Below are 16902 nucleotides of genomic sequence, written 5' to 3'. Positions count from 1 at the left end.
TTGTGTGCACATGTAGTCTGAGCTACTCGGAAGGCTGAAGTGAGAGAATCACTTGAGCCCAGGTCAGAGCTGCAGTGAGTCATGATTGTGCCACTGCACCCCAGCCTGGGCAACAGAGCAAGACCCCAACTCAAAAAACACACAAACAACAAGAAAAAAAAGAATATCTTCATGATTCTGGATGAGGCAGATTTCTTAACCAGGATACAAATAGCACTAAGCATAAAGTTAATGGCTTATAAACTACATTACAGTAAAATTGAGAACTTCTGTGTAGGGAAACTGATAGCCCTAAATATATTTAATGGAGAAAAAAATGAAAACAGAATGAATTAAGAATTCACCTTTATAAGTTGAAAATACAACACCAAAATAAACCCATGTAAAGATAAGAGAAATAAAGAAAAATAAAAATTTATATTAATGGAAATGTAAAAACAACTCTGAGCTAATAAACAAAACAAAAATCTAGTTTTTACGTCTCAGATGTAATGTTCAGAGAGTCTGAACCAAATAAAGATTACATGCCTCAGATATAATGTTCAGATGGTCTGAACCAAATAAAGATTACACGAGGAACCAAAAAATGAGTTTAGGAATGAAAAATACATAGTTATAGATAAAGAGGAGATTGTTTTTAATGATAGGGAATACCAGGATTGCTTTTGAAGAGCTAAGTTTGAAAAATGAGATGAATTGGGTGCTTCTCCAGAAAAATGTAAATTTCAAAATTGGCTAAAAAGATAAGCCTAAGAGAAACATAAATGGTTTCTAAGTCTTCTCCATTTCCATCAAAAAGAAAAATAAGAAAAAAAAAAAGAGAGAGAAAGAAAAGGCATCAAGCCAGATGTGTTACGGAAAGAGAAATCCTTAGCATAGTAGACACATTTCATTGCCTACCAACATTCATTTCTCCTTTCCATTCTACAGAGACTCAATTCTGTTCGTGTTCATTCCTCCCTCCTGTGTCTTACGTACATCCTGACTGTTCTAAATGAATCACCATTTGCCTTGCTAGCGGCAGGACCCATGAGAATGTTCCGCTCAGATACACAACTGCAAAGAGTGTCACTGGCCAACAGACCCAGTTCTGGGTCAAGCTTCCCATGGGATGCTCCTACCCAGTGACTAAGCACAGCAGGGGCACTGAAGCCAGAGCCGTTCCTGGGAGACGCTCGAGTCCTATGATGAATAACACTGGTTCAGGGTCTCCTGTCTAGCTTCACTGAATTCTCTTAGAACCCACTGCATTTTCACGCCTGTAATCCAAACACTTTGGAGGCCAAGGCAGGCGGATCACCTGAGGTCAGGAGTTCAAGACCAGCCTGACCAACATGGTGGAACCCCGTCTTTAAAAAAAAAAAAAAAAACAAAAAACAAAACCCACTGCATTTAAGATGCTTGCATCCAACCTTCCTTCCTTCCCTCTCTCCTTCACTCATGGTCAGATTTTCATTGCACTCTGACAGCTCTCTCAGCATCACCCTGCCTTCTCCCCCACTTTTTTCCACAGGCATTTCCTGAATAAATTTCTTGTACTTCTCATCCTGCCTTGGCATTTGATTCTTAGAGGACCCAGATGAACACAGTAGTGGATGGTACAGAGTGGGCACACGACCCAATTCTTGTCCATGAGAGGAGATGAGCTATTGACAATTAAGCTGGAGTAACAGGCCAAACTGGGCCTTTTCCGAACAAAATAGGACCCATGGCCTCTCGGCCTACACCTCTCTGCTAATGGGTTATTTTGCTACTCCATGTCACCCCCTGGCCAGCCAAGAGTACATGAAATTTTCTAGATGTCTTCCATTACCACTCAGGAACTGAAGGAGACTCTGGGGAGCTAAACTCAGGCTCAACCTGTGACTAAACATTTCATGGCCCTAATTCCAGTTTCACTCTCATGTGGCTTCTAAGGGTTGTTGCTGATGGAGGTGGGAACCCTGTGAGGTGCTTTCCTCTGGGAGATCTGCCTGAGAAGGGAGCAAAAGCTCCTTTTCTGCTTTGGGCTCTCCTTGAAAGCCTCCCTGCCCTGAAGAGTGACATCATCATGAAACAAGTCTTGCCGTCTGGCTGCCTGTTTCCTTCATCCTGGCGCTAGGAGAGGGAGCAGGCTTTTCACCTCCTGGCTGGACATACCCTGTGGTGCAGGTCCTCCTGAGGACACTGAGCCAAGGCGCGGTCTTACTGGAGAAAGGAGCATCCTCCCCATGTTACAGAAGATGTGCTATGGGTTAGGACCCCAGGCTTGGCCATGGAAATGTTATGGGAACTAAGTCAATTCAGAAAATTTTCATCTCTCTCCACTAATCCTGTCTTTCAAAACAAAAGATTAAGCTAAATAATAATAATTACCCTATTTGAATAATAAAAAGTTGAACATGAATGCTTTCTCTTGCACTCCTGCTAATCAGCCACCTGCTGTACCACTGCTGTCGTGTCCTCAGGGTAAACAGCTCTGCTGACAAAGGAGGCAGTGAAATACAGAGAATGGCAAAAGGGAAATGCACATTAACATTTGCAAAATGTTTGATTAGGAAAATGAGTTTTATAATAATAGTATGTGGGCAGGCATGGTGGTTCACACCTCTAATCCCAGCTCTTCAGGAGGCTGAGGCAGGAGGATCACTTGAGCTCAGGAGTTCAAGACCAGCCTGGGTAACATAGTGAGATCCTGTCTCTACAAAAAATTAAAAATTATCCAGGTGTGGGGATGTGTGCCTATAGTCCCAGATACTTGGGAGTCTGAGGCCAGAAGATTATTTGCGGCCTGTACTTGGCCTGGGTGACAGCGCAAGACCCTCTCTCAAAAACAAACAAACAGAAAAACCAATTGTATACAAATGAATTCAAATTCAAATACCTGACTTGGCCACTTCAAAAGACTTTCCAAAATTTATGGAATAGCTTTTTATATAAAACTATTCATAGTATGTCTACATTTATACATATGTCTTAGCTGTGATTTCTGGTAACTACTAAAGCTGTATATGAATTGCTTTAACCAAGAAATTTCCCTCAACAGACCACATTATGGTAAAATATACAATATTCTAAAAGTTTCTGCCTTTGGAATGAATGGCAAATGCTTAGGATGAGATAGAATTCCAATGACTGAGAGGCATGAGGAAACAGGTAAATGTTCTTTCTGAGGGCATTGTTATGGGTTGAATCGTGTGCCCCCAAAATGACATGTTGAAAGCCTAGCCCATGGCATCTCAGAATACTATCTTATTTGGAAATACTGTCTTTGACAATGTAGTTAAGGTAACTGGGGGGATCTAATCCAGTATGAGTGGTGTCCTTATAAAAAGGGAAAATTTGGACTGGCCAGGTGTGATGGCTCATGCCTATAAGCCCAGCACTTTGGGAGGCTGAGGCAGGAGGATAGCTTGAGCCTTGGAGTTCAAGACCAACCTGGCCAACATGGCGAAACGCTGTCTCTACTAAAAATACAGAAATTAGCCCACCGTGGTGGCATGTGCATGTAGTCCCAGCTGCTCAGTAGGCTGAGGCAGGAGAATTGCTTGAACTCAGGAGGCAGAGGTTGCAGTGAGCTGAGATCGTGCCACTATATTTCAGCCTGGGCGACAGTGTGAGACTCTGTCCTCTGTCTCAAAAAAAAAAAAAGACGGGGCAGAATTCTGGACCCAGATGCAGACATGCACAGAGGGAAGATGATGCCTGAGCTCTAAGAATTGAGGCAAGAGGCATAAGACAGCTTCTTCCTCACAGCCCTCAGAAGAAACTGATCCTACCAATACCCTGATTTTGGACTTCTGGGCTCCCGACTGCGGGATAATGAATTCTGTTGTTGAGACCACTCAGTCGTGGTATACAGTTACAGCAGCTTCAGGAAACTAATACAGGCACTGACTCTAAAACTGTGTCTTGCTAAGGTGTGAAACACCTGTGAATGTACAAATTTAGCCACTAACTGCGCCGCATTGCAAGCCTGTAACGTGTTCTTTGAGAGAATGAAGACAGTCAGTTTCAAATCCTCTCACCCCCGGATAAGTTAAATATACAATCATAACTATCCAGAAAGAAAAGAGGCTCATGGGTTGACGCATAAAAGATATCTAGAGCTGAGGAAACTGAAGACAGAGATTGTACAGGAGGACTAGCAGAAAAGCAATCAGAAAGCATTTTCCTGAAGAAACACAAAATATCAGAGTAGAAAAAAAAAATGAATCCCTAAGAAGACAACTGGCTGTAAAAGGAAGATTTCAGACTCTGAAGAAGAGAAACTTGCTTCTCTCCCTGAAGATATATATATTTTTTTTTTAAAAGAAGAGAAAAGCTACCAACAGAAGTTAAAAATTAACTATGAAAAGAGATGTCTTTATCACAGTCATTTAAATTTTTTTAGATATTCTCATGGGAATATACTTAAAATTGATATTCACAAACATCTACTCATCGATGCAAATATTCAGTAAATTCTAAATAGATAGTCTATCTTGCTGTCAATCAGTGAAGCACAATGGCATCAACTACTGTACTTAGCCAAGACTCACTACTGCTACCTGGTGGCAACATGCACATATTGAAGAAGAAGGGCCCTAATGCAAAATACCCCTAACACAGAAGTACTGTGACAAGGGTCATCCATGAAAAACAGGTTATTGAGGCCTGGGCATGGTGGTTCACACCTGTAATCCCAGCAATTTGGGAGGCTGAGGCAGGAGGATTGCTTGAGGCCATGAGTTCAAGACCAGACTGGGCAACATAGTGAGACCCTGTAGCTACATAAAAGCAAAATGAAAAAAGGGAAACAGGTTATTCAGAAAAACAAGCATATATAATGAGAAATCCACTGGGAAGAAGGAAATTTTCAAGAATAGTCCAACCAAGAAAATATAGCTTCTTAAAGGGCAGAAAAATGAAATTCTTTCCTCACTGGTGCAGTAAGATGCTAAGCTGCAAAATCTGAGCAACAGTACCTTTAAGACAACCTACCAGCCCATTGATGTCTACATATTTACTCTCTATGTAAGAATGTGATAGTGTTTCCACATATTCTGACTTAAAGGCGGGTGCTGAACAATGAAAGCACAGGGACACAGGGAGGGGAACATAACACACAAGGGTATGTTGCAGGGTTGGGGGGGTTGGGGAGGGACAGTGGGGTCGGAGAGGATGGGGAGGGATAACACTGGGAGAAATGGCTGATGTAGGTGATGGGGGGATGGAGACAGAAAACCACCATGGCATATGTGTACCTACGCAACAATCCTGCAAGATCTACACATGCACCCCAGAACTTAAAGTACAATAAAAAAAAAAGAGAAGAAAATTAAAAAAAAAAGATAGTGTTCAACATGACAGTTATCAAACGCTCATGAAATAAGGTCTACTACAGGAATTGTAGCAAAGTGTGTGCCTCAACCTAGCTCAGCGCACCCATGGCCGTGCTAAATTAGCACCGAATATGTAGGACTGGTATTCACTGCCTCATCTTCTCTTGGGTTGAAGCCAGGTCTTCCATTTATAGACCAGCTTCTGTTGGTTGACTGGAATGGAAAGAGATACAGTGAAAGACAATGACACAGGGCTGACTGTCATCAGTGACCTCACAGGCACTTTTAACCTCCCACTCAAAGTACAACTTGATGGTGTTATAGGCCAGAAAGAGATGAATGGAAGCAAAGAGTTCCTTATCTTAGCAACAATATAGGCTAGGAAATGCTACAATGTTTGGAACAACAACAACATCAAAAAACTGTTGGAAAAAGATACTTCCTAGAAACCCACATTATTTGGACAAGTTCCCAGTAGTGGAAAAAACATCAGAGCCATTCTTACTTCATCATAAGTGTCTCCAATTTTGCCACGTTCTCCCCCACGAAGCATGCCACATCCATGAGAGACAATGGCTGTATGTATGAAAATGAGGCTCTATTTATGCATGAGTCAGATAGTTGTGTGTAATACCCTCTTTGACACATATATTTTTCAAAAAACCCTTTCAGTCTAGAGAATCAGAAGCTTTCCAGGAGTTGAAGTTAAAGTCCAGACTGTTTCTTAAATCTGAGAGAGCCAGAACTCAGAGACAGGGATATAGAGGACTGAATACTAATGCAGACAGCGTACACTGAACATGCTGTTAAAATGGACTGTATTGGCCAGGCACAGTGGCTCATGTCTGTAATCCCAACACTTTGGGAGACTGAGGGCAGGTGAATTATTTTAGATCAGGAGTTCGAGACCAGTCTGACCAACATGGTGAAATCCTGTCCCTACTAAAAATACCAAAAAAAAATTAGCCAGGTGTGGTGGTGCATGCCTGTAATCCCAGCTACTCAGAAGGAGGTTGCAGCGAGCCAAGATCATGCTACTGCACTCCATCCTGGGCGACAGAGTGAGACTCCATCTCTTGCACATACACATACAAATTTTCTTAAATGTACTCTATTAAGAGTTAAGTATATAATTTGGGCAAGAAGGTGTAAAATAATTTTTAATTATGCAAGTGATATGTGAATTTATTCTTCCTTTTATTATTTATTTATTTATTTTTGAGAGGGAGTCTTGCTCTGTTGCCCAGGCTGGAGTGTAGTGGCGTGATCTTGGCTCACTGCAACCTCTGCCTCCTGGGTTCAAGCTATCCTCCTGCCTCAGCCCCCTGAGCGGCTGGGATTACAGGTGTGCACCATCACACCACGCTATTTTTGTATTTTAAGTAGAGACAGCATTTTGTCATATTGGACAGGCTGGTCTCGAACCCCTGACTTCAGGTGATCCACCTGCCTTGGCCTCCCAAAATGTTGGGATTACAGGCATGAGCCAACACGACCGGCCACATTCTTCCTTTTAAACATTATTTTAAGAATTAGATATTACAAAATGTTATCCCCTCTGATATAGTCACTGTTGTTCTCAGTGTTTCCATTTTGGGATAGATCCTTCCAAATTATTTAAAATGTATATGCACACACATATATACATATATGTGGGTATATATACAAACTCATAGAAATATGCAGTTTATGTGTGTGTGTTTTTATAAATGGTATCAATAAACAATATATCATTAAGATCTACTGATGCCGATACTGTAACCAAACAATACCTTGAAATACTAGTCTTTGTGGATACTTTCCTCATTTCATCATGTGTTAATGTCTCCTACTCAGTCAGGGACCTCCAAGTTGACTTGAGAAGAATACAGATTGAGTAGTAATTAAAAGAGAACAAAGACTGTGTGTGTGTGTGTGTGTGCATGTACATTTTCTATTTGAGAATCAGATAGGAAGACCCTAAGGAAAGCAAGGGAAGCACAGGATTTATGCCATAACAGACCAGATAGAGACTTAAAAAAAAAAGGCAATTATGGCTTCCCCAAAACCTTTCACAATATGACTGTCTAAGAAGAATAGTGAGTCAATGCTTTAAGGATATAATACAGAAGTCAGAAACATAAATGTCTGCAGAGGCTAGGCAGATGATATAAATGCCCAAATCAGGATGAATGGCAAGCAACCACTTATGCCTATAGTGTTAGGGACACAATAGGGAGTGGTGTGGACCACGGCAGCCCCAAGAGTACGCCCTGACTAGAAGGCAGCTGTTCCTCAGTTGCAGTCAATTATTGCTATGGTAAAATGCAAGCTAGTTGTCAGCTCTTCCTATTTTTACAGAGAAGCAGAAAAAATATCTGATTTTTGATGTAAAAATATCTTGATTTTTAAGTGTTGACCATCCAAAATCCAAAGTTTCAGAAACAAAAGAAAACACTGTGCAGGCCAGCACTTGGCTGGTCCCACCGCAGGCTGAATTTAGATCTCAGGGATTGGAATCAGTTAGCAACTCTCATCTACCTCCATGCATGTTCCTCTGCTGACACAACTGATGTCTCAGTGAAACATTCTGTGACAAATTAACATGTAGAACACAGACAGCTTTTTAAAGCTAATGGTTTTTCTCATACAGAAAAATATAACTGGTAATTGGGGCTATTTTCTAGCTTCCATTTACATTTTGGAACGGGTTTCTGAAACAGGATAGGACAAAACCACGCAGTGAACTATCTTTTTCATTTCTTAGGCATTTTTAAATTTATCGGAAGAAGTTCAAACTGTGTCACCTTGGAAGTATACTTTATGTCCTCTGAATGAGGGAAGACGCCCCAGCATTATCTAGAAAGGGGACACAGGCCCATTGTTCCAGGGGAGAAGAGTTCTTTTGAAGGTATCTTATGACAAGTGTCCATCATAAAACATCTGGGGAAGCAAATCCTGATCTTGAGTCAGACCACCGCAAGACTGCATGTTCTAAAGGCTGAAGGCTGAAGTAAAGATCCCTTACGGATAACTATCTTAAAGGAGGGTAAGGAATGAGCCCGTTGTCTCTGCTCTCCTTTCCAAGGAGAAGGCATGCAGTGGCACTATGCTGGTTTAGGATATGGTGCATTTACCATCGGCCGTTTTCACCAAACTCTATCTAAAACTGAACACAACTACTTGGTAGGCAGAGGCAGAAAGATCACTTGGGCCCAGGAGTTCAAGGCTATGATTGAAGCTGTGAATAGCCATTACACCACCCTGAGCAACACAGGGAAACCGTTTCTTAAACAAACAAACTGAACAAAACAACCAGAGACTCTAAATACAAAGTCAAAAAAAAAATCCTTCCCCCATAAAAGTGAAGTTTGTTTTTTAACTCTCTGGGTTAGGAGCAGAAATTTAAGAGTGCTGAACTAGTTTTAGGAATGGACTGCCAAGATGGAAATATTGATGACACATGCTCTGTATAAAAACAATCATTGATGACCTCTTGCTAAATAAACTTAATGTTTTAAAAATCAAGATATTCTGGGATTCAGATGCATAAAGTTTATGAGGAGGATCATTCTACCTTGAAGATGAAATCAGCCATCAGAGGTCCTGGAATCTTAAAGGTTTGCCTGTCGGAACCCTTCTGAAATTCCACTGTTGTATTTTCTATGACAAAGACTCCCGGGCTGTCAAAGCTGTGTTCTCCTTTGCTTCCTTGAAGTGTTTTTGATTCGATAACTGAAATTAAAATATATAATTCAAATAAGAAACAATCTTAAAGGCATTTTATTATGAAAGACATCTTAGTAAGCACAATGTCAGTATATGATATCAAAACAATGTCAAAATAGCCACACTGGTTTATAAACATTAGATGTATCAGATTTTTAATTGCCCATAAAAAAGGAGTTAACAAGGGTGGCAGGCCCAAATAGTTCTACTCAATTCTTTGGAGCCATTTCTAGCATAAGGGGAAAGAAAACTTTTCTTTCTTTATATGTTTTCATGATGCAGCTAATACTCAAAGTAAAGCTATGTTCACGCAACATATTACTTGTTCAAAAGAGCTTATGCCTACTCTTTTATTTAGATAAAAATGACAGCAAATTTCAAATTTGCTTTTTTTCAACCAAAGCTTTTTATTTTGAAATAATTCTAGATTCACAGGAAGTTGCAAAAATAGTACAGAGAGATCCTTTGTAACCTTCAATCCCTTTTGTCTAATGATTACATGTTACGAAAGTACAGCAGAGTATCAAAACCAGGAAATTAACATTGGTACAACACGTGCATGTAGTTCAATGCCATTTTATCACCCACCACCACCATCAAAATACAGAACCACTCCAAATGCCACAAAGACCTCCCTTGTGCACGAAACCCCTTTGTTCGAACTTGCTTTCCCATGAACAAAAGTGCTTTTAAGGTTTCCTACAGAAAAAAATGTTTGCTTATCAGTTTAAACAAAAAAGCATTTCTACTTTATTTAAATTTCTATCTTTCCTCCCTCTTTCTTTTATTTTCTAAGTGTCACCATACTTAGTAGACCTGGTTTGATGTTGGGAGAGGCAAGACAAAAATATATACAGCTATGTTCTGGTGCACCTGCATTTCTGGCCCAAGCTCTTTCTCTAACTTTCTGCCTTGGGTTTTCATTGGTTTTCATTGCCTCATTTCTAAATTGAGGAGGCAGAGCAGACGATCTCCCAGGTCCAACTCTATTCTGAAATCCACACTTGATTTAATGGTACCGTACCACTTTTTAACAATCTCAAATGAAGAACACAGAAGAATCAAAACTCGTTGAGTGTCAAAAATGGAAAGCTGATAATATGCGACAAAACAGTCTGGCATTAGGGAGCTTCCATCCATATGCTGCTGGGCTTTGGTTATTTTCATGTGCTGGATTTTTTTCTGTCACTGGAGCAGCTGCAGGAATTCAAGCGCCCTGGACAGACTGCATAACAGGCATTAGGAGACATCCTGATTATCCCTGACAGGCAGGCTGGGAACTTTTCTGGGAAAATTCAAAGGCTGGACATGAGCTACTTGATCTGGAGGAGTCATTAGCGGTCAAAGAATAATGCTGGCTACTTTCAGGCACACAAACCCCAACCACTTTGGCCCTGATCTCCATGACCGCAATAGATTTTTTGGAAAGTGTGAGGTTAAATTCATTTCCTAGTTCCAATGAAGATATAAAATTGAGTGTTGTAAAGTGAGTTGTCAGTAAAAATGAAATGAGGAACCAGAGATAGTAAGTGGGCCCTACAGTGGCTGTCTCTAAAGTCAATGAGAAAAAAAAGATGAGCATTAAGGCAATATCAAGATGCAAAATGAAGTTGGACATAATGCATCCTCACAGAAGGCATGTAAAAAACAAGTTTCTAGACATTGATTTAGCCTGAAATGACTTGATTAAATTCAAGTAGTGTGCAATGGATTCCACGGCTGTGTTGGGGTAGTAATTGCTTTACCATTGTGCTAACCTTTAGGACCACAGCTTTCCAAGTTGCAAGTCGGGATGCAGAGTTGGGGCAGGGGGTGTAAGAATCTGGGAAGGTGATCTGGGAGGAAGAGAGGACCAGTTGCTATGATATCCATCCCCTAAACCAAAGGCCAGCATTTTTGTTAACTTGGTTCTGATATTTTGCTTTTAATACAGAATCTATTCACTATTTTAACAGTATCTAAGAGTCTCAGTGGCATGAATACAAAAACACAAGTACCGAAACCAATTTTCCAGTCCATGTAAATTACCCAAACCATTCTGCATCTCCACTAAATGGTACGCTTATTGTAAAATATTTTTATTTTGAGCATTTCAAAAGGCTTCCAGTTCTCTAAAGCACAAATGCTGGTTGCCTATCTAGGAGGCAGAAAGCAGGGGTTTTGACCTCAGTTGTGTCAATAGGTAAGCAGAGTCAGAGGTGGCTGAATAAAGAAGTAATTTGGTGAAGGTACAGTTTACGGACATAAACCATTTGGATAATTTGGATTAACAAAGCCATTGTGCCAAATCCACAGTGAGGTGGAGGCCGGTGCAGTTCTTTAAAAGTTGTCATTTTTATTGGTGGCAAACTTGCTTCTCCTTAGTGCTGGTGCCCCTTAAAAATAAATGACCTAAAAGGAGTTTGTGATGTTTCAATCAACAATGCGGATAATGTATTGACTTATGGATACCTTTATTTTTATTAATTTCTACCATTCCCCTCTATTTGTGGTAGCCCCATGTGGTGACAATGTGTGATTTATGGCTAGTGAAAACTGTACATGCAAGCCCTTCAGTCCTGAGGTTTCACTGACCCTCTGTGGTTTCTACAGCAAGGTGGTTAGTGCATGGGAGACCCCAGGAAGCCTATAAACATCCCCACCACTATTAAGGAAAGAGAGGGTGAGCCTTCTTTCCTGCTGCCCACGGTCCAAATTTTTTCTCCTCTCCAGGCTTAACATTGAGGGGGGCGGGAGAGAAGTGTTGATGAAGATATGATAGGTAGCCTTAAAAAAAGTAAAAAAAATGCAATTAAAAAAAAAGAAAAAAAAGAAATCAAGACTTACTTGTAACCCCAGGTCTTTACAACACAGGTCTCTAGTGATGCCTTTAAATGCTTTAATCTATTATTAGTTATTTTTAAAAGAAATTGTGCCTAGAAAAATGATGAATGCTTCTAATTGCTCCTAGCTGAAGGGTGTGCATTGAGAACTATCAGTTCCGGCTTCTTTGAATAAAGGCAGGGTCATGGTAACCATCCCCAAGAGGTCTCCCTAAATTCTAAAGGCCATGAAAGTACTGTCAGGTAAATGTGGAATAAGTGTTTAGCACAGGTAACAGAGTTATAAATACATCCAACTTATATGTACAGTAGAGCTGCATTTGTATAGTATATGCTAATTTCATTCACGTCAATTTCCTTTGTTGGTCATTAGGTGCAGAATCCATGTTTATATTTATACATCTCTATGTATGGTCATCAGATAGGGCTTAAAGGGAAAATATTCTTCCAATTGAAACAGAGGTTTTTGGTTTACGGCCTCTTGGCTTCTCAAGTTTATTGCTAGTCAAACATATTTAATGCTGAAGTCTTGCTAAAATAAAATTTGTTTTGAAGGGATCTGCTATTGCTTCCATTTTTGAAGTGATGCACTACTGGAAAATTTGGGGCCGAGTGCTCCCCATAATGCTGTGGACAGGCTTGGGACAGGACTGGAAATTCAGGATCCAAACAAACACCTCTAGGCAATACGTAAGATGGATATTCTGTAATTAAATTTTGTTCTTCAGCAAAGAGACTGACATTAATGTTACTGGGTATTTTTAGTTCTTAGTAATACAGACTTTTGGATAGTTACAGTTAATGTAGATGTTAAAAGAATGATTTATTACCACAAAATAAGCTTCATTTCAGAAATATCTCTTTTACAAATAAAAATTAAGAAAAAGGTTGCATAAATCCAGAAAATAAAACCACTTCTATATTTAGATATTCAGAAATGTTAACTAAGTCCTTTGTAAATGAAGCCAGTTCTATTCATCAGCAAGGAAGGATAAGATTCAGAAATACTTCTAGTGCCAATTGTGAGATTGTTCAGAAAGGGAAATAGTCCAAGCAACAGATTTGTCACTCTTGGAGAAATGGGAACATTTTTGAGCCCTGTTCTTGGAAGAGTGCCAGTCTTGAATATAGTCCTATTGAATATGCCAGAACATATACATATAAATGAATTTTTGCCCCAAAGTGTTCACCTTTACTTATTCTGTTTACTGTTTACTTATTCTGTTTTTACAAGTTAGAAAACTATTTTTGGAGCTGGATTTTGGGGAACTGCCTTTAATATCATGAGAATATCAAGATCATTCACTGTATTTTTGTGTTTTTTAAGCATCTTTTCCATATATAAAATTTGCATGCCATAAACTTTACCTTTCTAAAATGTATAATTTAATTGTTTCAGTATATTCACAGAGTGAAGCCATCACCATCATCTATTTATTATTTTAAACTCGCAGTATTCTGAGAAGCCCGTGTCTGCCTTCGGTGACCCGTAGATGGGAAGTTGTGACATGCTAGCAGCAAGGCCTGTTCTGGTCAGCCACAGTCGCTGATAACGTTTTGTATTTTAAATTTTGTTATTTTGTTTTTGTCCCACTTTGCTGAAATCTCCAGAACGTTCCCAAATATTACTTCACTCTCCATTCCCACATATTACTTTGCTGAGTCTTGCTGTGTCACTCAAGCTGGAGTGGCAGATTGCAGTGGTGCAATCATAGCTCACTGCGACCTTGAACTCCTAGGCTCAAGGAGTACGTTGGACTACATGTCTGTAGTAGTGAAGCTACTCCTTGGACTACCTCAGCCACTTGAGTAGCCTGGACTACAGGTGTGTGCCACTATGCCCAGCTATTTTTTTTATTTTTTATGAAGACAGGGTCTTCCTGTGCTGCCCAGGCTTGTCTCAAACTCCTAGGCTCAAGTGATCCTCCTGCCACAGCCTCCCAAACAGCTGGCAGTACCAGCGTGAGCCACCACACCCAGCCACCCTATACAAAAATAATTTATTTCACATATAATTGGTTTTTTCCCTCCTATGAGGGGATTATTCTTAAACAGGTACATTTCCCATTGGGGTATTAGAACAGAAAAATTCAAGATACAACACAGATAACTTCCCTGGTTATACAGACTATTTTGCTCACTACAGAGTAGTTGGGGGTACCCTACTGGGTACACCCAACAGGCATGGGAGGTATGCCCAATGGCCAGATCTAACATTCTTTCTGCTGACTCCAAGTCTTTAGACAAAACTTCTCTTTCTTAACCAATTGCAAATCAGAAAATATGTGAATCTAACTATGGCTTATAAGACCTGCTTCAAGATATTCCACCTTTTCAGGTCAAACAAATGCATAGCCTCCATGTATTAATTTGTGACTTTGCCTGTAACTTCAATCTCCCTGTCTTTAAAAATTCTTACATGTAAGACATCAGGGAGTTCAGGTCTTAAGCATGAGCTGTTTGATTCTCCTTGCTTGGTGCCCTGCAATAAATGCCTCACTGTCTCTGGCTGCAAATCCTAATGTCAGTGTTTAGCTTTGCTGTGCCAAACACGTAGACGCAAGCTTGGTAACATATCCATTAAATGTAGAGAACATTTTTTTCTTGCTGGTTTGGTTTCTGGGCTTATTTTGTTTTGTTCGCCAACTAAACTTTTGGGATATTAAATAATGTTAAGATTAAATTCTACTTACAGAGGTGGGCAGGTCCTTTCACTGTAATTCTCACACTTCGACTTCCCAAAGGAACAGCGATTACATTTTCTTCTCCTGGGAAAGAACAGAAGACTACAATAAAACCAGTACACTAAAGACCCATGAAAATGAGCAAGTCAATCAAACTGGGACGTCTGCAAAGTACTCTTAACTATATTTAAGAAATCTTTGGAAATCACCAACTATGTGTAAAGCAGATGAATACATAATTTCATTTAAATGCACCCTTAAATAACATTAAACAAATGTTTAAAGTAAATGCACTGCCTACTACCTCAGTTGCCTTTACTCTCAGGTCCCAATCCATGTGCCTTGATGAGGGCCTGCAAACTGTGGCCCCTGGGCCAAATCTGGCCACACCTCTTCATTCGTTCATTTAAGGCCGTTTTTGCTCTTCAAGGCAGAATTGAGTTGTAGTAATGTGGCTCAACAAGGCTAAAATATTTACTGTACTATTTGGTGTTTCACAGAAAAATGTCATGATCCTTGGTCTAGGCAATTACCTACTGGAAATCCTGGTCCTCATAGATGTTTTTCACACTGTTACATATTCTGATAATTTAATTTTTATGCTCACATAATAATCTAAGCTCATATATGATATTTTATCCCACTAGTCCCCTATCTGAACATTGTTTCTAAATGAAACTGGAACATTATTAATGATATGAATTACTTCAAGCACATATTTTTTGTCTAACTTACACAGAACAATGTTTTTGGATAGACTCACCAGAGTGACATCAGTGAAGCAAAGAATATCAATATATTGATTGACTAGTTTGCAAGCTTTATTAAATTGAAATACCTGCTTATTAAAAATCAGAAAATGCAGATAAACAAAAATACAAAATAAAGCTTTTTCCAATCCTATTGCCCAGAGATCATCACTTCTAACACTTCAATGAATGTCCATTCCAGATGTTTGTTTTTAATATGTATACCTGTAAAAGGAAAGAATGAACCGTACCTAAATGTCCATCAATACAGGAAAGATTACATAAACAAGTATATCCATTCTAAGGAATACTCTAAAACTGATAAAAGTAATGATAAGAAGCTGTATGACCTGATGTGGAAAGCCTGCCAAATACATTGAAGACTTTAAAAAGAAGATTAAAAAACAGGGCAGTAATATCTTAGATATGACACTAAAAGCACAGGAAACACATGAGAAAAAAAGACTAAATTTGACCACATCAAAATCAAACCTTTGTGAATGAAAAAACACCATGAACAGAGTGAAGAGGCAACCCACAGAATGGGAGAAAACATCTGCAAACCACATCTGGAAAGGGATTACTATATATAATATATAAAGAATGCTTACAACTCAACAACAAAAAGCAACCCATTCAATAAAAAGGAATAAAAGACTCTGATTTCTCCAAAACATCTATACAAATGGCCAATAAGCACATGACGATACTCAATATCAATAATTGTTAGGGAAATGAAAATCAAAACCACAGTCAGGTACCACCTCACACCCATCAGCATGACAATTATACAAACAAAACAAAACAAAAACCAAGCAGAAAATAACAAGTATTTGTGAGTATGCGGAGAAACTGGAACCCTTGTGAACTGATGGTGAAAATTTTAAATGGTACAACTACTATTGAAATAGTATGGCAATTCCTCAAGATATCAAACACAGACTTAACATATGATCCAGCAATTCCACCTTTGGGAATACACCCAAAAGAATTGAAAGCAGGGACACAGATATTGGTACATTCACGATCATGGCAGCATTATTCACAATAGGCAAAAGGAAGAAGCAACCCAAGTATCTATCCATGGATGAATGGATAATGCTGTTTTTGCTCTACGAAAGCAGAATTGAGTCATGGTAATAAAGACCGTACAGCTCAATAAGCCTAAAATATTTACTGTGCTATCTGGCCTTTCACAGAAAATATTTCGTGATCCTTGGCCTAGACAATTACCTACTGGAAATCTTGGTCCTCACAGATGTTTTTTGGTATATACGTACAATGGAATCTTAATTTATCTTTTTTTTAAAAAGGAGGGGTCCAGGCACGGTGGCTCACATCCATAGTCTCAGCACTTTGAGAGGCCAAGGCAGGAGGATGGCTTGAGCCCAGGAGTTTGAGACCAGCCTGGGCAACACAGGGAAACCTCGTCACTACAAAAAATTTTATAAAATTAGGTGGGTATGGTGGCATGTGCCTGTAGTCCCAGCTACTTGGGAGACTGAGGTGGGAGGATTGCTTGAGCCCAGGAGGTTGAGGCTTCAGTGAGCCATGATTGACCCACTATACTCCAGCCTGGGTAACACAGCAAGAGCTTGCCTCAAAAAAAAAAAAAAAAAAAAAAAGGAAAGGAAAT

The 16902-nt window shown here is 39.6% G+C and overlaps 1 protein-coding gene across 5 annotated transcripts in view; it reads right to left on the bottom strand.

The window, feature by feature from the left end:
• The window catches only part of ADAMTSL3 (ADAMTS like 3), a 361855-nt gene that overhangs the window by 150218 nt on the left and 194735 nt on the right, over window positions 1-16902 (bottom strand). For all 5 annotated transcript variants that reach the window (XM_032264821.1, XM_032264819.1, XM_032264822.1 and 2 more), the window contains exons 8-9: window positions 14527-14601; window positions 8860-9017 (exon numbers count right to left, since the gene is read on the bottom strand). In XM_032264821.1, coding sequence (XP_032120712.1) covers window positions 8860-9017; window positions 14527-14601 — 233 coding nt within the window. The remainder of the gene's footprint in view (window positions 1-8859; window positions 9018-14526; window positions 14602-16902) is intronic.

Source organism: Sapajus apella, unplaced genomic scaffold (assembly GCF_009761245.1).
Source record: "Sapajus apella isolate SASKATOON/1434 unplaced genomic scaffold, GSC_monkey_1.0 scaffold147, whole genome shotgun sequence".
Lineage (NCBI taxonomy): Eukaryota > Metazoa > Chordata > Mammalia > Primates > Cebidae > Sapajus > Sapajus apella.
Note: the sequence above shows the minus strand (reverse complement) of the source record. Positions and strands in the feature narration are given on the sequence as shown.